This window comes from Ylistrum balloti, unplaced genomic scaffold, assembly GCF_031769215.1.
Source record: "Ylistrum balloti isolate Yb309-2 unplaced genomic scaffold, AGI_CSIRO_Ybal_v1 Utg370392, whole genome shotgun sequence".
NCBI classification, from domain to species: domain Eukaryota; kingdom Metazoa; phylum Mollusca; class Bivalvia; order Pectinida; family Pectinidae; genus Ylistrum; species Ylistrum balloti.
The window spans coordinates 466,119-488,496 of record NW_026782271.1 but is presented as its reverse complement, the minus strand read 5'-3'; the positions used below and the strand labels follow the sequence as shown (position 1 = coordinate 488,496).

General features: G+C 35.5%; 2 protein-coding genes across 2 annotated transcripts; both read right to left on the bottom strand.

The window, feature by feature from the left end:
- Positions 1-3,524: 3,524 nt before the first annotated feature.
- LOC132554331 (polycystin-2-like) lies at positions 3,525-10,339 on the bottom strand. Its single transcript, XM_060218636.1, has 10 exons — positions 10,064-10,339; positions 9,583-9,685; positions 8,946-9,175; positions 7,784-7,955; positions 7,346-7,441; positions 6,342-6,914; positions 5,380-5,946; positions 5,174-5,202; positions 4,868-4,948; positions 3,525-3,533 (listed from the first exon to the last, which is right to left on the bottom strand). Exons 1-10 carry the CDS (start codon positions 10,337-10,339, stop codon positions 3,525-3,527), a joined length of 2,136 nt encoding a protein of 711 aa, XP_060074619.1.
- Positions 10,340-10,351: 12 nt separating this feature from the next.
- LOC132554330 (uncharacterized) lies at positions 10,352-22,161 on the bottom strand (the record flags this gene model as incomplete). The annotated part of the gene is made up of 13 exons (XM_060218635.1): positions 22,152-22,161; positions 20,664-20,803; positions 20,220-20,310; positions 19,522-19,616; positions 18,883-19,119; positions 17,678-18,128; positions 16,902-17,285; positions 16,383-16,559; positions 14,917-15,017; positions 14,003-14,236; positions 13,468-13,638; positions 13,186-13,334; positions 10,352-10,721 (listed from the first exon to the last, which is right to left on the bottom strand). Coding segments are annotated over exons 1-13 (2,610 nt in total), but the record flags the coding sequence as incomplete, so codon positions are not given.
- Positions 22,162-22,378: the final 217 nt, after the last annotated feature.

The following is a 22,378-nucleotide window of genomic DNA, read 5'->3' as shown; positions in this document are numbered from 1 at the left end:
TCATTTGTTAGCTCACCTGGCCCGAAGTGCAACGTGATCTATGGTGATATCACGGCGTCCCCCGTCCGTTCGTCCGTTGTCCGGCTGTTGTCCGCCTGTCGTCTGTCAAATTTTTCTGTAAATCGCAACTAGTCATTAACGACTCAGAGGGCCCAATAGAGAAAACAAAACATATTCCTTAAAATCCTCCAGGAATACATGGATATTTTAACAATTGACAAGGGTGAAAAGAGCGGGAGGGATGGGTGCCTACTAGGAGGAATAGTGCTAATTTAAACTTTAAACTTGCTCTTCTTATGTAGAAATGCTTGTATTGTGTCCCAATTAGGTCTGAGACACATATGGGTAAAAGGGATCGATTTTGTATGAACAGTATGTTCCACCTCCATGGAACGGGAGGAGTGGCGACAAATATTGGAAATCGAGCAAATTCTTTAAAATTCTTTTTATGTTAAAACTCCTTGAAATACTTGGTGAAGAGATCTTGGCTTTTAAATAAACATCTAAACCCTTTTGAACGGAAGGGCGAGCATATTTAGGAGAAATGGATACAAGGGTTATAACTAACCAGTTTCAACAAACTAATCCAGGTGAGCGATACAGGCCCTCTTGCCTTTTTTGTTTTACAAGAAAATATCTTATAACTTTATATTATAGAATTTGATTGACCCTTTAAGACTCTAGGCTTCTGAATGTTATATTATATGGGTTGTTTTGACAGTGAGAAATATTTACGAACTCTGCTACTTAACCTGATGTAACACGATTATAAAACCACAGTGTTAGACAGCAGTCCATGTAAGACTATGTAGCTCTTCTTTCGTTACTGTGAAACACAATGTAATTACTCAGGTATAAGGATGGGAATATCAATACTCAACAGACGTGCTTTGCCACAAATACAGTCTAACCTGTATTAAACGGCCACTGTTGGGAAATGACTTGTGGTCAAAACGGCCGTTTAAACGAGGTTCGATCGCGAGTTTGGGGACGAAAAGGGTGGCCGCTGGCCGCGTTAGACAGGTGACAGTTAAATTAGGTATCATTAATGAGCAAAAACGATTGGGAGGGTCTGAAAACGGCCGTTATAAGCAGGTAGCCGTCTAACTAAGGTGGCCGTTATAACAGGTTAGACTGTACTTGCCCTCCGCGTGTTAACACTTACATGTTCTGAAAATCATGAAGATTATTCAGTTTACTTCTGATTTCTATGTATTGAAGGCGAAATCGGCAATTACCAGAGGTGTTTTTAAAAATGACTCAGCGAGTAAAACCAAATGACAAAATGATTAAAAACCAAAACAAAGCAAAAATATAGCTGCTATCAAGAATCACACATTTATACACAGATGCAGAAATCTAATCTTACTTTGGTAAGTATCAAGATGTAATTCGTAAACAATACTCAACAGCAAACATAAACCATTGATGGTTCACCCCCATTGACACTTTTGCGTAATAATACATCGGAGGTTGTCTGATTGGCTCATTAATATGCAAAAAGAGAGAAAATCGCTATTTTTGATGCAAAAGACTTATTTATTCAGTAATATTGTTTGGAAACATCCCGTAACATTAGTTCATTGAAATACGTTACAAAATTACACAAATTGTTTATCTTTTAAAAAAAATAATTTGGAACTAGATTTTATTGCGGATAAGAGTAGTGCTTCTAAGCGGGAAAATGTGAATGCAGACACGATTAAGATGGCGTGTAATTTCGAGAACTTCTGATCACTTTCATCAGAACTGTACATCACAATATCAAAGGTTGGGAAACCAAAATTACTGCATTTACCAATTACTATCCCCTTTCCCCCTCCACACAGTTTTGCCGCATCACCGATCTTGACCGCCTGCAAGAATGACAGATCGTCACTGTCAGCCATATTGATGATGGACAGCAGACGATGAAAACAATCGCACGTGGCGAAAGTAGTTCGGGGTCAGAGATCATTGTTGGGTCAAATGTCAATGCCTCGTCCAATAAATTTGGCTGTCACCAATAATACACGTGTGTATTATGCGTATGAATAAACAATGGATATGGTGTTTAATGGATAGTCTGGGCGTGAGATAACATACGCAAGTTACCTCCGTGAAGTTGATTCCCTATTCCCTATTCCTTATTCCATTACTTATTCGACGGTGCAGTTGATTACTTATTCCTTATTCAATTACCAATTGCACCGTCGAATAAGTAAAGGAATAAGGAATAGGGAATCAACTTCACGGACGTACGCAAGTTCTGGTAGAAATATATTTCTCATCAGTATATAGAAGCAAAGACACTACAGCTATATAGCTGATATACTGTCAAAAACATCTATAGTATTACTGGTCAATGTATCTAGAGGCATTCTACATTAATATGTTCCTGGTATATGTTATGTCACATTGTTCAGTATTTACTTTTAACGTCTAAACACAGAGAGAGAAGAGCTGATGTCAGACAGGAGAGAGGCTAGTCTCCACTGGGCGTGGAACCCGCTCGCTCAGGCTCTTATCTGAACCGTTTGAATGTAATTTGTAATTACATGTATGTATGTATGTATATGTAGACGACAATCTGCTATAAACATGAAGACCAAAGCTTAAACTCAATTGTCATCACTACACTTTTAGTCAACAATATCAAGACTATCGAAAAAACAAAAAAAAAAAAAAAAAAAAGGAAATTAGATATATTTCATCATACTAGAAACAATGCACATTAATTGTGTTTCTCTGTTATTAGCATGTCGAGTTAATTTCAATATATCCTCTATTGATTATTTTGTTGTGTAAACATTTACTTATGTCAGGTATGTCAAGTGAAAGTTAATCAATGAGCACTCTCTTAAACAACAATTAAAACAACTATACCGTTTTTTAAAAATTTTATACGATCAACAAGATACATGGCCTAATTGTGCTGCATCCAAATTCCAATTAAAAATTTAAAATGTAACGCCTGATATTGATTAAGCAATGTAGCCTTCTTTATGTAAGAATAGCAAAAACAGTGAACTGTTATCACATTATTGCTGTATTTATAATGATGAATAGCAGGCAACTTTTCCAGTTTACATTTGTAACAAAGAAACAATAAGATATCGGTATTATTGATAAACGAAAATATGGATCAAACACTATATAAATATAAACAAAATTAATAAGATATAGGAAATTACAACTGATTCACTGGGAATGCTGCAGGCATTTCCCTTTGTGTTAAAATACTTGCCTGATTTGCACTTGGGGTCCTTATTCATAAAACCAGAATATCAAGAAGCTGTTGATATTATTTGTGGTAGACTTGATAAAAAGTATAACACACATAAAATAAATGCTAGGCCCATTAGAATAGGGAATACTGAGAAGTACTAGGTCCTTTTTAACCTAATGAGAATTAAAATGTGACTTTCTCAGAAAATTCATAAAAGAACCGGCTTTGCGATTGTTTTGGGAAAATATTAGTACATATCATTTGCAATAATCCATCTGTGGTCATATTCATCCGAAGTAGACGCCTCCAGGTAGTTTCATTTCCTCTGTAAGAAAAGAAGAAACAAAAAAGACAATTAATTTCACACATTACATTAAGAAAACAAAACCCATGATGGAAAAATCGATTAAGCAACTGTCTCCTACTTTCTACTGCACGAAACTACGTATACATGTACTTTCAGATTAGTTTCTTAATTTCCTACCTTATATATTAATATTAGTCGACATTGTCAAGGATTTGGTATGTTAAACTACGGCAAATTCTTTCGCGACTTGGCTTTTAACTTTCGCGACTTGGCTTCTAACTTTCTGCATCAAAAGAAGTTCAGTTAATTTCGTCGTCTCTTCTTTAATTCGCGAAGATTTAACTTCGCGTATTCGTAACGATTGCGAAATTCTCGAAAATAACTCACATGTGAAAGCATGTTGTTATCATAACAATTCGATAGAACAATAAAGGCACATTACACGAATCCACAATTAGTTTCCACTTGAAAGGCACAATGTGCAGTACAAGAAAACAAAGTGATTTGTACATTTTTGTGAAAGAAAGTATGGGAAAAGGAAGGAATGCAAACGTAAATTAGAAATTTCGTGCGTTACAAGTAACAAGGAATATCTCAAATTGGTAGCAATACAATTAAGAATGTGAATGCTCAGGTCTAAATTTTGCGATAATGTTTTCGAGAATGTTGCAATTATATGATCTCATTTTAGAATATTTTATTGTCTTGATTTTACGGACAAAAATAATTGGGCAACAATCTTCTCCTTGCTATTACAAACAAATATACACATCGGTAATAAAAGCAAGTAAGGACCTGAAACCTAGGGTTACCCCTGCCTGTAAAGGGTTACCAGTCTCTGTCTATCTAGTAATTAAGATGAAAACTACTTCAACATGCTCTTATGAATGCCACATTTCTTCAATTCATAGATTAGACCATCATGCTAAAAACCCTATCAAAAGCTTTACTTATATAACATAATACCATTCTTGCTTCTTTACTTTTGTCTAAATGCTTCAGAATTTCGTCAAAATAATTGTTAATTGATTGACTGTAGAACCCTTACGTCAGAAGCCTGATTGATTCGTAGAAATCTCGAGAGAATCATAGGATTTCATGTTTAGATGTCAAACAAATCATCACTATTGCACTTGCATATAAATTATTCTAATAAATAAATAGGTCTTCTATTTCAAATTTGAATAATAAATCACTAATAGTTTTGATTTTTTTTTAAAAATTTATGTTAAAGATAAACGTATTGCTTTGTGAAATGAAATGAGAATCAGAATTAGGGAAATTGATACGTGGAGCTCGAAAGAGAAAAATGTGAATAATTGATACAATACTAAGCTTTTACCTAAACTTACATTCATTAGATTGATAATTCTTCTCTCTTCATTCGTTTCTTCTTGTGATTTCGAAAATAATATGTTGGAAAGGGCATCGATCTGCAATAGAGAGAAAACAAAACGACACTGCAATAGTATTGTACTGAAGATATGAAGAAGAAAAAAATATTTGGTGTGTATATTTAAAAGTTAATAGCAGACAACATTATGAATTATTTTTCAAGTTGTCAAAGTCTGGGGCTAATATTTACATACATCTTTAATTTGTTGTATTGTGTACACAATAGGTAAAACAAAAACATATCAAATTCCGAAAAATCTTACCTGATTTTGCAAATCTGAAAAGTCTTGACCTGAAACAAAGTGGATTGTGCAACATTATTTCACATGTATAAGAAAACAAAACAACATTAACAATTGTCTACCTCCATGATATTTATTCTGAAAATCACTATTGATTAGAAATAAAGCACTATTACACGGTGATTTCAACAATTATCTAATAGATATTTCATTAATGTTTTGACTACCTTTGGGTTTTTTGCTGTCCTTATGGTTTGTGTTACTGCGACAGTTAAATGCCTGATTTATCTTCCTCCAGAAATGTTTGTTTAGCTCGCTGTCAAATGGTGTTACTAACCCGGCGCTCTTGCCGTCTTTCACAAAGCTAAAGGCATCATTTAGGATACAGATAAACATGTTTAGCAGAACCAAAGTCATTGTGAAGATGAAAATCGTGAACACGATCTCTGTCACGATTTCATCCGTGCTCCCCATGAGTTCCCGTAATGTAACCATGGCTAACAGGGTTCTGAAGAGGGTTATATAGGAACTGGCCATAGTCATGAAAGAGAAGGATGTTGCACCTATAAAAAGGTGAACGATACAAGCGAATGCAGTCATAGCAATCCCAAGGATGACGCTGAAACTGAGAAGATCTACTTTCGATACAATAATTGATGTCTTCATCATATACAGGTAGTAGTTGAAGGTCAAAGGCTTCAGGAGCATCAAGATTGACACGAACAGGACGATGCTAATGCAAAGTTTGTAGATGTTGTCATAGAACACGACTATTTCAAATGACAAAAAGTTTTCTGAAAGGAAAATGAAAGTCCATCTTAAGTTATGATAAAATCAATAATTCAAGTAATTCTGAGCTTCATTTTTATTACTTGTGCACAGATTTTCATCTGAATCCTTGGCGTTCCATCTTAAATGTAATTGATAACCACAATGAGAAATTAATTCACTACTTCATCAAGAAAATGGGTCATAAAACAATATAAATCATAAGTAATACGGTTCGGAATAAAAACTGAAGGACAGATCGTCCTGAAATATAATTCCGCCGTAGATTTGTAATGCTGTTGTTATTAGGAGAAAGAAAAAACGTGAATTATATTTGTTGTAAATGAAGGAACAATGTTTTAGAATAGCGAAACTCTTTGGAGCGTCTTTTTTTGTGATTTTAGTGTTTTTCATTACTTACCAGCGGAATTGAATATCTTCTCGATTATATATATGGTTCGATCTATCCTGATAATGTAAAAGACAATGGCTGCCACGGAAAATCCGACACTGAAACATTTACCTAAAAATGTTAATGACGTGAAACATTGCATTTTTAGCTTCCACGCATCATACACTAGAAACAAGATTCTAACAAATGTTATAAGGGCAAACAGGCCTTGAGCCGCAAGAACCAGGTAGTCCCATACGTTTACATACGGATAAAGACGTGCTGATTGAGCCTTTGGCTTGAGGTAAATACCACCGGTACTTGGAAACTCGATCACCATACTGGTCAAACTAAATAGTCTGGAATTGCTATTAAACACCATGTTTTCCACCACGACAAATCGGGTGTTTTCATCTATCCATTTGCTGTTGGCTAACTTGCTGATTTCGTAAGTGACTTCTGCCAAGAATGGGTTTATATCTTTAACATATCCGCCACCGCTGTAAGTCCCAAATATTCCAGTATATGGTAGAGCGGAAGTCGCATTGCCGGAAACGTACGTAAATCCACTTCCGTCACAAGAGCCCCGATATGTTGTCCATTCTAAACGAAACAAGAAATATATATATACTTTCCGTTTCGCTGATGAGAATGAACCTTCTTAAAAAGATATTAATTAAAGGCTGTCGATTTGAAAAAAAGGAAGATGGATAGGGAATGATCTTACTCTACATGTAATTGTGGTTGCCTGTTAATTTGTTTATAGTAAAGGAGGTTGGCAAAGAAATACCGCATGTTTCCAAGAGACAATGGTGTCTTTGATAGAAATATATTTATTTTTGTCAATTTTACAATAATGGACAGGTTGTTAAATGTGAAGTCCTCGAAACGATTAGCTGTTCAAACGCAATATGGTGTATGTAACTATACAAAAGTTAAATATCAATGATGACTTATAATGCATACATGTATCAACAGCATTAATAAAATATGAAAGAGGATGATTACCACCTGAAGATAATCAAAGTATTAACCTGGACAATATCCTGCCTTGTCTTCGTATTTTTCTTTGTATTCGTGCCTGCAAACATTCACGGCTTTCTGCATCACATCCGGTATATAACATTTACCTGGTGAGAGAGTGCATGCTAATGAATGCATTTTGGCAAACGAAAAAAAAAAGACATATCCCTAAGGGAAATCAGGCAATACCTTAGTTTAGTTCTATCCGCGATTTTATTTTTGTCTACGTCATGGACGAGAGTCAGAAATATTTCACTTTATAATAATTTTCTCAATTATTTCATAGCCTTAGTTTCTTCATGCTCATTCTTACACTGTACACAGACCTCAATAGCCGCCGTGCACTTGTCACCGCTACCCTTACAATGGCGACGTGGAAGACTGTTTCTACTATCAAAGTAACGTGTCCTCGTGTCCTGGTCTACCAAATACTTTTTTGTCCTACATACCTGTAATACGTATTTGGCGCAGTCGGACAGGACCCATGCGATAGCTTGTTGCATCACTCATGTATTTTCTTTCAGGTGGTAGTCTATGATCCCCGTTATACCAAGTCTTAGGGAAAACGTTGTTAGCATACCTAGTACTCAGCCAGGCCCAAACGTCAGCAGTTTCATTCAACTATGAATGTAAAGGATGAAATAAAAGTATGGATTTGTTAATAATATTTGCAGATGTATTTTCAGGAATCAGCATGTCAATCCTTCTTGAAGCATTGTACACCCACCAACATGGCTAGATTAGGCACATCTACGTTCTTGAATTCCCTTTGTCGAAACTATTTTTTAGCAGACAAAGAATAATATCCAAAATAGATATATAAGACGATTTAAATCAATCTGATACAATTATGAATATAAGTTCGGGCCATCATTTTTCCCATCATAGATAAAACATGTAAGTCGAAAAACTGACGGGAAAAGTCGTAAAACAGGGATTTAAAAGATGCAGGTTGATAAAAAATATGGGGAAGTCTGACAAGCGTCATAGTGAAGTATATTCTAGTTCTTTATACGATATGAAGCTGGACGTGTTTAATCCTCGTTAAATATGTAGTTTTCATGTTTGTTCATTGCTATATACCTTTTTTCTATTTAAGAACGCGACAATACTTATTTGAATTCACCACCATTTGCACGATACATGTCGTTGAAGGAGCCGAAGGCGCTTACTCTGCCACATCACCTGGTCTTATTCTCGATGTATCATTTTTTATGAGTCTCCTTTTAAATCTTTCTTTTGTTCAGATTTTGACTTCGGTTTTTTATTGACATGTTGTGGTATTTTCTTGTTGTTATTGTTATATACATATACAAGAATATTGTTTATGATAAGAATTAGAGAAATGTGACGGCAAAATTCTAAACATAAATAAGCAAAAATGAATGAATAGGTAAAAAGTCAAGTTGCAAATAATATTTGGCTCTACTGCATCTTACTCTAAATTATTTAAAGGTGCTTTTTTCTTGTGTGTCATTTGGACAACCCTCTGATGATTATGACAATAGAATCAAAACAAAACAAACCAACAACCAGCAACCAGAAAAAGGTCACCACACACTTCACATTACTAACTAATTTGATAAGAGACAATCATCATCTATAACGTACCTTCTTCAATGGTTTTAGTTGATTGATCAATTCGGCGTTTTGGTAGTTTGCTTCTTCTACAACATTGTGGGAACAAATTAAAACCAGGACCCCAATATATAAAAGGTTTCCGAGGAATCCCCTGAAGTGTGTAAACAAACGCCGGTCAAGAAGTCGCATTTTCTTCATTCTAGCCTTGTTCACGGAGTCTTCAGTATCTCCTGGCCACTGACTAGGCTTTGCTGGGGTGCCTATAAATTCATCCATAGAATACATACAAAACCAGATAAAAAATAGTTAGAAGATGAATGATGTGTTAAGCTGATTTGTTCTTGTAAGAATTAACTTTAAGGTTTACTAAAATATATAAACGCATATCTACAACCAAACATCAATCCCATGAGCAATCAATTTTGTTATTTTCACCATAGATCTAATAGATGATAATTATGTCAGTTTTGTTTACAATAACCGTATTTGTTGAGCTATGGTACAATTATAATAGATCACCATTGGAAAACAGGGGATATGTGGTCAAGAATGAACGACAAATTCTGAAGAATCAAACGCTATGAACCAACCGGAAAGATTCTGTTCATAAGAATAATTATATTACACATTCATTCTGATTCAAGCTGTTCTATATACATGTACTTACCCAAGCTGATACTGTCATCAATTTGAAAAGGTGCCATTTCACTGATGGAACTCCTCGCCAAGCCCTTAAATATGCAGGCAAGCACCATGGACAATATGATTGTCTGCAGTTATAAGTGAATGCAATCGTAAGATAGAAGCGAGATAACTGAATAGAACATTATCATGACTGATCTTTTTGAGTTTCCCTAGTCTACTCATATATGGGAAACATACACTTAAAAGCGGCAAGATCTACAAAACTTTTTATTATTTGTTTATCAAAGATAAGTATGTGTATACAAAATTATTCTTACTGATAACAAGAATGTCACGATATTGAAAGTTGATATAATAGCATTATTAGACAGAAAAACATTAACTTTGTGACTTTAAACCTTTATAAATAACTTGTTTTGTTAAATATTGAGTGAAATGAAAATACGACTTTGAGAAAAAACTTAATTGTTATTCTACCCTAATGAACCATAGAAAAAACCTACTTTTATGGGTTCAATAAAAGCCACTTCATTGCTTGCTCCAAACAGAATAGCAATTAACCAGTCCTTCGATATTTCCTGACCCCATTGTATGCTGTATAATGTGGTGAAAAAAGACCCAGAAGCAATGCATCCCACCGACATTCCATAACCAACAAATATGAAACCCCATGGAAGTGAAGCCTTAGGCTTGTTTCTATTGAATGTTAAGTCCGTCTTATATTTGTCCATTCCCTTGTTCTTTAATTCACCACGAAACCGCCTGTTCCGGAAAATCATGGTTATGATCACAGCTGCCGGGAATGACATTAGGGCGGACATAATCCCAACATAGATTTGTTTGTAGTTCAGTTCAAAGAATCCTAGTTTGACTCCGTAAGATGGCCTTTCATTTCCGCTATTGAACCACATGGCACTGCCCAACATGGAGAGTGATAGCAAGGAGCTCACACAATACAACCTCTGCACACGGGTGAAGCGGCTGAATGATGGTCGACCGAATAATGACAACCAAAGGTATTCGTCAAAGAAATTGAATCTAGTGACACTTTCGAATAGTGTTTTCCCGTCCAGGAGTTCTTTTTCTGCTGGATAGAGTGTCCGGTATGTGCAACCGTCCGATCTATCTGATGCTAGCCATTGGTCACAAAGAAAGACGTACCTTTAATGAAAGAATATATCATATATAATTAATTTCAGAGTGATATAAGCATTCCATGTAACCGGTAAATGGGATAAGTAATGTATCAGGATTTTAACATAACAACTCATGTTTATAACAACCCTAGTCGGATTTTTCTTTTCTTTTTTTACATTGGAATATTTGACCGAAAAATTGTCAATACACACAATGAGAGAGAGAGAGAGAGAGAGAGAGAGAGAGAGAGAGAGAGAGAGAGAGAGAGAGAGAGAGAGAGAGAGAGAGAGAGAGAGAGATATATATATATATATATATGATTTTTTCTTCGGTAAATATCAAAAGAAGATCAATCGCAACAAGTACGATTATGCAGATATCACTAATACAAGAAGCCCAGAGGGCCTGTATTGCTCACCTGGATCTTTATGATGTTTCCAGTTAAATATAACTGGTAGATTTCTTTTAAATCAAGGAAAGAAGATGGTCAAACAATATAGCAGAAGAACTCTTAGTTATTGCTGGACGGATGATCATTGTTTACAAACAGAATTACAACATGTTGGAGACTTGCACAAGTCAACAATATATAGCAACATTTAAATATAAAGACAGGACAAATTAAGGTACACGTAATTAAAAACCATTATCCTAACTCAAAACCAATAATAAAACGTTCCATGCATATCATTAATGATGCCACCATGGTCAGTTAAGCCACGGCTACTGGATACTGTAGACCTATAAACATTGCATAGCAAACTGGATCAACTTAGAATTTTATATTTATTTATGCTATAATTATGAAGAATCTTAAATCAAAATAAAGCTCTTGCAATTCTCTTTCCGATCATGTTTTCTGTATTTTAATGCTGTGAACAAAACATTAGTAATTGACGAACATGTAGTTTTTCACATTACTTAGCTCAAGCCTCTCAGACCTCCAATGAGCTTGGCCTAATCTGTTTTTTGGAACGGTGTGACATCACTGTGAAAGGTCTTTATAACTTATTAAAATTATGCCAAGAAAATCCAAGCCAAATATATTCCTTTAATTAGTCATGGAAGGTTCTACATATTTGTATTTAAGCCTTTGTGAAACTTTTTTCTCCCCAAATATGATAGCATTGGGTCAATCAGAAGTTGTTAATGATTTTACCAAATTTAACCCCAGTGACCTTAAATATTTTTATGGGTCAAGCTTATTTTTTTTATACATTATGTGAGCACTATAAAGGGAACCTTTCGGCCAAATATTATGATTTGTTCCAAGGTTTAATGCATTAGACCGTTGTGACCTTGAATATCAGTCAAGGTCATTTCTTTTCTTAAATATTATCGGGCATAATTATGCCTAATTTGGCATAATATCATAATTGTCATATATAATTTGGTTAGTCAGAAAAAGTCGTTAAAAGGTTTAAACACATTTGACATCTATGACCTTGAATATGAGTCAAGGTGATTTCTTTTTGCAAACATTCTTGGGCTTGATAAAAGGAAAATACTGGACAAATACAATGATTCTGGTCTTTTCGGTATTTCAGAAGAAGTCGTTTAAAGGTTTAAACACATTTGACCCCTGTGATCTTGAAGATTGGTCAAGGTCATTTCTTTTCGCATACTTTGTTGGGCTTCATCAAATGAACCTTCCAGCCAAATATAATGATTCTAGGCCTTCTGGTAATTAGGAAGAAATCGTTTCAAGGTTTTAACACATTTGACCTCTGTGACCTTGAATATAGGTCAAGGCTATTTTATTTCGTAAACTTTGTTGGGCTTCATCAATGGAACCTTCAGCTATATATCATGATTCTAGGCCCTCCGGTATTTTGGAAGAAGTCGTGTAAAGGTTTTAACACGTTTGACCTCTGTAACCTTGAATATAGGTCAAGGCTATTTTTCTTCGCAAACTTTGTTGGGCTTCATCAAAGGAACATCCAGTCATATATAATGATTCTAGGCCTTCCGGTATTTTGAAAGAAGTCGATTTAAGTTTTTTTAGAACATTTGATCACTGTGACCTTGAATATGGGTCAATGTCATTTCATTTTGCAAACTTTGTTGGGCTTCATCAAAGGAACCTTCCAGCCAAATATAGTGATTCTAGGCCTTTCGGTATTTTGGAAGAAGTTGTTTAAATGAAAAGTTGACACCGCGCTATGGCATAAGTTCACTTGGCCCTTTGTTCCAGTGAGCTAACAATGAATGTTTCCATACATTCATCTTGTTTTGATAATTAATTCAACGCATTTCTTTTTTCTTCCGCCGACTCCTGTATTAGAACAAATTAGGTCCCTAGCATTGCGGATGCAGCTTAATTTATCATTTGGTTCAATTAGTATTGAAAGCCGCTATTTACTTTATTATGTTTTGTAAAATCTTTTAAAGCTAATTCATAAACTTGTTTTACTTATAAAACTTTTAGGGAGAATATCGATTTGGACACGAAGGAATCGCTAGAAATATCCAACAAAACTCATATTACCTTCTGCCTGTGTATCCGTCAGCGATAAGAATTTTGTCAATGTGTAGCCGAGCCGACTGATCGTCATGCCAGATCTTAATGCTAACCAATGGACCCAGTGTTTGATACGTGTTCATGGCGAAGTTAGAATATTTCCACCTTAAAATGTTCTGTGTAACACAAATGTAAAAATTACTCCTTACTTCTTTATTTCATATTATAAATGTATAAATCTTTTGGAAGGTGAAATCAAAAGTACTTTATCAAGTGTATCTTCCTATATCCTCAGGATTAATGACATACCTGAAAAGCTCCCGCCTTAAGTGCACGTACACCGGAAGTGCCACAACTGCCATCTAGGATAATGTAAGGGGTAGACATGAAGACTGAAGGTGACCATAGTCCAGTGTGGACAGAGATGAAATAAACATTGTCCGCATTATCTGGGTTGTCATCCAGCGGTTTATACTGCCACTGTGAAAATCCACATAATAAATACTTAAGACACTGAACTGTGCACAGCAAAGAACAGCAATTGAACAATACAATACATTGATTAATATCACTTGTTTTAAAATTGTCAGAATAACACAAGTTATAATTTCTGTATACCTGAAAATATTCGCCCGCGTTGAATTTTAGTCCTTTTTCTCCTACAGGGAGATGTGAGGAAAATGTGTTTTAACTCTTTGATATTATCCTAAGAAGTTGACAATATCCCGGTATACAAATATATTTGTCATTTGCAAAAAGTTATATTTGAAGATGTGTTTTATATATAGAGACACATGAATGCAATAATTGTATAATGAAAACGACTTGGATAAATGACCCAAACCTGATTTTCATCCTTCTTGTCAAATCGCCTGAGAATGACACTGCCTACTATAAGCGCTCCTAGGAGAACACAATTAACTGCCAGTACGTAGGGATTTTCAGCAATTTTCTCGTCAAAATTAGTGAACACTTCGTCAAATCTGATCAGTTCGGGAGTATCTCCAAATAAGTCAAAACCGAAAGATCCAAAGAAATTACTCTTGAAAACAGCGGCGTTCTGTTCCATTGATTTTAACTGTAATGTATTAATAAACAAACAAATACTGTTGTGAAATAAAAATGATCTAAATTGATATATGACACTTTGCAAACCTTTTTATTAGCAGTATTTCAGCCAAACATTTCAGAAAGAACAAAAATACTGGTATGCAAGTGATTGTTTGGAAGCTACTTCATAAAATTTCACTACCCATATGTATCCACTAAACTTAAAACAAGCATGTTATGAGATTTATTAAGTAATAGTGCAAGGCAATCAGTAAATTCTTACTCAGGAGTTAGGCATTCAATGTTCAGAAGCGATGATGAAAATCGTAATGAAATATCATCAAATGTAAATTTCAAAAGTAAACAGAGTAAAATTAAACTGAATACACGAAAATGGGTTTTGTTAACGTGTAATCTTACATTGCCACGCAATATTGTGATAGATGGTATTAAAATATAATTACTCATTTATATACTGCGATGTAATAACCTGATTTCTGATCACTTACAAGTGTGAAATGTGTTAGATATGTGTATTAATTGAAAATATCAATTTAAATTCCAAGACTACTTCTGCGGGCTATGAACAGTTTTTTTTGTGGGAAAAACAACAACGATCAAATAGAAAAATAATTTATACACATTAATTTAGGTATTAATATAATTGCATAGATATAAAGCTGATAGCATGCCCAGGTGTAATCCTACCTGTAGTGCAGGTGATTTTTTCCATGTCATAGTTGATTCATCCATTAAGTAGCCAGATAAGAGATTGAACTGTCCTTGAGATGAGGCATTATGCCACATTCCTAGAAAAAGTAGCAACAATCGATATCACTTATGTGCTTTTAGAACACCAGTTCCTTTATCTGCAAGGCGAGCGTCCCTAGTACGTGATTAAAGTATCCTTTAGCTACGGATTAGATGACTTCTGACAGAGAGGACGGAATCAGTAGTAAAATACAACCACTGTAGTAAGATGTTGGTGTTTATTGGAACGAAAGCACACGATAGACGTGTGCTACATAATAATGAGTATTTTACAATCATCGGTAGCAAGAGAAAAAAAGGGGGAAAGTTGCATTCATGATCAATGGCTATAGAAAATATTTGAATATGTCATGATTCGAAGAAAAGAATATTTTGGCAGTTCTCTTACTGACGATGTCTTATCGATCAAATGACAAGTCGGCTAATGACGCAGTCGTAACGACCATATGACACGCAGTCGGAACGATCACGTGAAAGGTCTGCTGCTGACGCAGTCGTAACTACCATATGACACGCAGTCGGAACGATCACGTGACAGGTCTGCTGCTGACGCAGTCGGAACGATCACGTGACAGGTCGGCTGCTGACGCAGTCGGAACGATCACGCGACAGGTCGGCTGCTGACGCAGTCGGAACGATCACGCGACAGGTCGGCTGCTGACGCAGTCGGAACGTTCACGTGACAGGTCGGTTGCTGACGCAGTCGGAACGATCACGTGACAGGTCGGCTGCGGACGCTGTTGTAACGATCAAATGACAGATAGGTCTGGTGCTGATGCTGTCGTAAAGATCATTTGACAGGTCGGCTGTCGACGCTGTCTTAACGATCACGTGACAGGTCTGGTGCTGACGCTGTCGTAACGATCACCTGACAGGTCTATTGCTGACGCTGTCGTAACGATTACGTGACAGGTCGACCGCTGACGCTGTCGTAACGATCACCTGACAGGTCTATTGCTGACGCTGTCGTAACGATCACCTGGCAGGTCGGCTGCTGACGCTGTCGTAACGATCACCTGACAGGTCTATTGCTGACGCTGTCGTAACGATCACCTGAGAGGTCTATTGCTGACGCTGTCGTAACGATCACGTGACAGGTCGACCGCTGACGCTGTCGTAACGATCACCTGACAGGTCTATTGCTGACGCTGTCGTAACGATCACCTGAGAGGTCTATTGCTGACGCTGTCGTAACGATCACGTGACAGGTCGACCGCTGACGCTGTCGTAACGATCACGTGACAGGTCGACCGCTGACGCTGTCGTAACGATCACCTGACAGGTCTATTGCTGACGCTGTCTTAACGATCACCTGACAGGTCTATTGCTGACGATTCGAGTGTTTTTATAAGGTGTTCGCAATCTGTAATTAACAATATTAACAAACAAGTATTCTCACGTACCTTTACAGAGTTTGTCTATAACTTGAGAGCTCAAGTAATTTAGGTCATCAAAATTCTCTGTCGCAAACGTGTGGAATTCATCCGGGTCATCAGCAATGTTGTTCACCTCGGTAAGGTTTGCCAGTCCTATGGCTACCACTACGATTTCTATCCCAGCGGCTCGCACTGCGTTAGCTTCTGTATGGAACGAATACAGGAGGAAATGTAGTCTTCAAAAATTATGACCAAAATTCGTTTGGGTTTTTTGACTCCTACTAAATGTCCAGGTGAGTAGATTTCAGTTCATTCCACAGTATCTGGTTCTATTCTCTGCTACTTTTTACGATGATCTCACTGTAATGTTTCCCGTTAATTCATATGTTCTTATATATAATTGGTTTTGTTTAAGTGAGAATTTTACTTACGTGACGTTATTATATCAAATGTTTTGAAAATAATTTACAAAAATTATTAACTGCACCCTTGATGGATGTACAGGTATACAATCATGATTGGTTGAACACTGTTTGTTTACTATACCTTGAACTGTAGCAGTTGCATCTGAAGACTTTCCGTCTGTTATTACAATAAGTAGTTTTTGTACTCCATGTCTTGCTGTCTCTGGTGGAAACATATTCAGTCTGACGTATTGCAGTCCAAGATGGGTTTCTGTGCTGCTACCTCGATCATAAGTCACTTGATCTATCGCGTTTGTGATGTTACTTGAAGTGTTATAAGTATCAAGGTGAAACTGAAACTGTGTGCCGAGTCCAAAGGTCACTAGCCCAATTCTAACGCGATCAGGTCCTATATCGAGACGGTCCACAAGAGAAGTCATAAAAACTAAAATTTTAATAAAGTTCAATGTTCCAACGCTTCCAGATGAATCAGCGAGAAAAACGATGTCGGCTGTCTGCATACAGGCTAGAAATATTACATAGGCTTGGTTATTGACGTATGCTTCTAATACTAATCATGATTTTTATAATTTCAAGTGGTTTTGTTTTTTGTTTTTGTTTTTAATTTAGCTAATTTTAGCTAACAGGTTTAGTTATACAAATTCGAATGCTACTACGAGGTGATAACATAGTCGTTTTGTATATCATAATCATAATTGTTGATTTTTAATGTTCTAATGATATATTACAACCCTGCTCTGATCCATGTGCTGTTCAAAGTATATTCTGTTTCATTATATTTTCATATGACAAGAAAATCAATGAGTAATCATACTTTTATGTTTCATTTCATATGCCAAAAAGATAAATTGAAGATTAGCATAACTGGACAGTACGTCGGTAACTGATATAACTTACACTCGCAGAGAACGTTGATCTCCATCGGACCAATGGGTGGATATAACACAAGAGACAGCGTTTGGTTAGCGAAGCTGGCGTGCGTCGTGTTGGGTGACGTATTGACTAACAGTGTGTCAGTACCTTCTGTTTGAATCTGATAGGCGAACCCGCCAGAAACATCCTGAATGTATGTTGTACAAATCTGCAGGGACGCCAGTGTAATTGTAAATGCACCACCATCTGTTTCAGACTCAATTTTTGAAGTGACATTGAAACCTGTTTCCGCTGGATCCTGTTTACTCGGAGGTTGGTTTGACGGATTGTACTTCGCTTCTATAAAAAGGTTGATTTCCTTGAATATCTCCAGCATGCGCCCTTCGAAATCTCTTGCGAATGACCTTACAGTCCCTGCGTTTAAATCAGTGTCTTCATCTAAAAAGCCATACATGTTGGTTCGACTGGAGAGAACCTGTCAAAATAGTATAAAACATACAAGGGATTAACACTTTATTAATTATATTAGATACACTGTATATTCAAACAGTGAGTTCAACTGCACCATGCCGCTCTTTTGTCCTTCTAGTTCTCGTTAGTGATATAAAACCTAACAGTGTTGGTTGAATTACATTACAAAAAAAAAAAAAAAAAAAAATACATAGGGGTGATCAATAAAAAATATTCCTATTTTTCAATATCGTATTATTTTAAACGTTAGGTACTTTTGTATGAGTAAAAAAAGTGTCACGATTGTACTACAAACTTCTGTGAGCAATGTCAGATGGCTGATCGAGTATGGGTTCGTATCATTTTTAAATAACAAATCAGTCCTCTGAAATTGATGTTGTCCAAAATCCCTTTACCATGTCCAACCATCACATAAATAGATACACAAAGGCAATATCATAGATTCATGGCACACTTCACCCATATCTAAAACAGTTCATGGATATGATAATGCATGATAAGACTTCTTTCAAGACCCAACATATTTATGTTTAGAGCATACAAAGTATTCAGATGAAATACAATCAGAGACGGAGACTATGGAGAGTGGCGTCTCAGATGGCAGGGAAATCAAAGTTAGATCCAACGAAACCCAACTTAAAGAAAGGAACTAGTTATTAAATAATTGCAATTGCAATTATAATCGACGTTTTTATATTCTATATTATAGACAAGAAAACATCGAGTTTCTGTCCCTGTATGAATTGGTTTCTACTCACAAATATGTAAACTTTACTGGTGATGGGCATCGTTGTCAGGGCGTCATCGTGTAAAGCTGGGATGCTGAGAATGCTGCATATCCTTGGACGTGACGTCACAGCGTACAGGGGAATTTCTGTTGCTATGGCAGACATATTGGCCCCTGCAAGGGTAATCTCGGATGTTGTTGGGGAGGAGACGATCAGTAATAAGGTTCGTAGTAAATACTCCTCTGTGGCATTCACTAATGGTACTGCCTGGGCGAGATAAAAAAAAAAGTAGGTGAAACATCTATCCATCCATTCATTCATTCATTTATTTATTTTGATTAACGTTTAGAATACCGGTTCTTCGGAAGATTAGTAACCCAACTTATTTGACTCAATGATATATTTATCTAGCGATATAGGGGGTATAAGACATTAGGTAGATATGAAGGATTAAAAGGACAATTATAATAATGAACATCACCCGATTACAAACAGATCATACCTGATGTGTTCATATATGGGATATGGCCCTTATACCACAGGAAAACCTGCTGAATATCGATAAGAGAAAATAATTACCTTCTTTGAATGTATCAGTTGTTGTAACGAAATGTTATGATGTATTATTTATCATATTGAATACTTGTCTGATTCGAAATGTTTGTTTACCTTGATAGCACTGAGGGAACAGCCGACTGTTTGTCCTGGACGACAGGTCACATGACTGATTCCCTGCATCTGTAACTCTGTGATGTTTACCAGCACTGGAAAACGTACATCAAACATTTACTTGATCATGGCTACACTATCTAATTAAGCATCAGCATGGTTATTGTCAACCATGATAAGTAACTTTTACATAACAAAGCAACTGCAAATGATGGTGAAACGAATTAACCAAACCGAAGCAAATTTGGATTGTAAAATACATACAATAACTTAATAGCAAATAATGTTACTTAAAATAGAAAAGTAAATACCAACATTTCAGTATAATGATAATCTAAAATTAAAAGAAACTAGAGCAAATATAATTAAAAGAAAGATTTACACGGAGAATCCTGAAAAGTACAAGGAGAATAATTCCAGATGTTTCGGAAAAGTAAGCGTCGTTTGCATGTCACATTCTCAAATAAAAACAAGCTATATAACAACGGAACCACCAGACAAACTCACAAGCATCAAACACGTCCAGCGTCATTTCGCACAACATAAAATAACAAAAGATGCTAAAATGTACATATTAAGACGATGAAATGTACTGCTGATAACAAAGGTAAAAAATGGCTTCAACACATCAAAACTACAGAGGATGACAAAACGAGCTAATGATAACAACTCATCATTGAATCATGAAACATATTCACCATAGCCAAACGTTATAAGTTCAAACTCAGGGCTGTTTGTCTGCTCCTCTAATTTGGACACGATGAAATCTGTTACGTGGGAGACTTCAATCTGTTGTAATAGAGAATCTGATCAAATCCTTAACACCTATTTCGAACGATAAATAAATACAGATATTCCTTTTCTACGTAGTACGTAAATAGGCAATATGTTAACTAGTATTATATATGTTTCCGTAAAGTTATATTACACGGGAAAAAACCCTATTCCTGGTTTACATTAAACAAGAAAAGAGATCTTGAATTAGGTTGAATGGACCGGGAAATTTGAAACATTCATCGCATTTAAATGTGTTTTAATTGTAAAACGATTTGTATTGTGCTCAATTGATCTGAGCTTGACTCACTCACATATCTAGCAAAAGAACTAAAATAAACAACGTCATATAAGGAAATGAAAAATACCAAGAAGTCTGCTAGATATTCTCCCTTTGTATCTACTTCCTCTTGGAGAAGACCCTGCACCGTATCCAGATATAATACAGCATACTCTGCAGTAATCGATGTCAAACTGTAGATGGAGTCGGCGAATTGTACCAAAGTAACTGGAAATAAACAACAACAGATAGACTATCGATTTTGGATTTACAAACATAAGACACAAAAACACATCGAGAACCAATATATAGATAGTGTCCAGGTATTTATGCTTTTCACAATGTTAACAAGTTCTACAAAGGTAAATACAGCAGATAAAATACGCAAGTTACATTCAGGCTTCTGGAAAGCATAATGTGCTTTAAAATCTCACTTTTGTATCTATTTTCAATATTGATTGGAATTACTAAAACAGTAAAACCAACATCTCATTTCCTAATAAAAGTCATTAAGATATAATAATGAATTGTATCGTTACCATAGGGTTTTTGACTACATACACATCACAGTACTCTGGACACCGCCCATGCACAACATATAAAGTAAGTAGAGTAACACGAATAGAAAGAATAAGTAATTCACTATGAACTACAACAGCCAGACCTTTGTGGTTTGGGTATTGTTCTTAGCTGTTTGAGCTCAGTATGTGTGTTTTCTTCTCAAACATTAAAATTTTATCAGCAAAGTCGATAGGAAACAAAACTCTTATAGGCTCGATATCTAGGAAGCTAGAGCAACTCTTTTAAAAATGAATTACAATGTTTTATAGTACTTAATAACATAATCTATATCTTTCTATTTAGATTAGTTATTAATCTATTTTGATAATGTTGTCTTGTATACATTTTAGAAATATTGTTGTACCTGTGCAAATGTTTACTCACCCTATTCGCAGTTTACTTTACAAAGATGCAATTACTTATATAAATATTAATAACGACGAATTGAAACAGTCATTGACTTAAAGTAGAATAAGTATATATAGAAAACTAGAATGCTAATTTCGATCGAAATGTGATTCAGTTGAATAAAAAAATCGCAAAATATCCAAGTGGTATATTAAGATCGGCAGGGCAATATTTCTAAAAAAAAATGTGAAGATTTAAATTGCTTATTTTTGTTCCAGGATAGTTCGTTAACTCCAACTAAAGATTTAATTAGTTTAAAGACAATTAAAGCAATAACTGGAGAATTTGAATATTAACACAACTGTAGCATGTTAGTTAACTTCTTGCTGGTTTTAGATTTCTACCAAAGCATAATTAGTATTTAATTTAAATATAATCTTGAATTATAGAATTATTATTCATTGGCAACGGTGATTGGTCCTAACGTTTGTGTTTTACCAGAATAAAATGGATATACAGAAAGCACACGGGTAAATAAACATCTGTTACTTCTTGAAATTTCATCTCTTAAATTCAATCTAAAATGAACTATTTTGGTGTTGATATGTTTACACTCGTATTTCATAGTCTGTATCTGACGCTTACAACCCACACTTTGTTTATTTACATTTATGCATGGCGATTAGGTTGACCAGCTTTACGAACGCGTGTACGGCCTTGTAATTGTTTATACTGGTTGTATATAATATAATTGATTAAATGTGAAGCGCCATGTACATAGATGTATGGCATCCAGATGTAATGTTACATAGTACATGTATTTGCAAATACTAAATAAAAAAACTAATTTAAAGTGAGCCCCCTATTACTTCCGGTATGTTATGGCAGTTCGGT

Bases quoted from the DNA above. Each gene is read 5' to 3' on its own strand.
- LOC132554331 (XM_060218636.1), bottom strand. From the start codon at position 10,339: ATGATTTTCCGGAACAGGCGGTTTCGTGGTGAATTAAAGAACAAGGGA. The intron at 5,947-6,341 runs GTAAGTAATGAA...TTTTCCTTTCAG, and splicing joins GAAGATATTCAATTCCGCTG to AAAACTTTTTGTCATTTGAA. The intron at 4,949-5,173 runs GTAAGATTTTTC...TCTCTATTGCAG, and splicing joins TTTCAGATTTGCAAAATCAG to ATCGATGCCCTTTCCAACAT.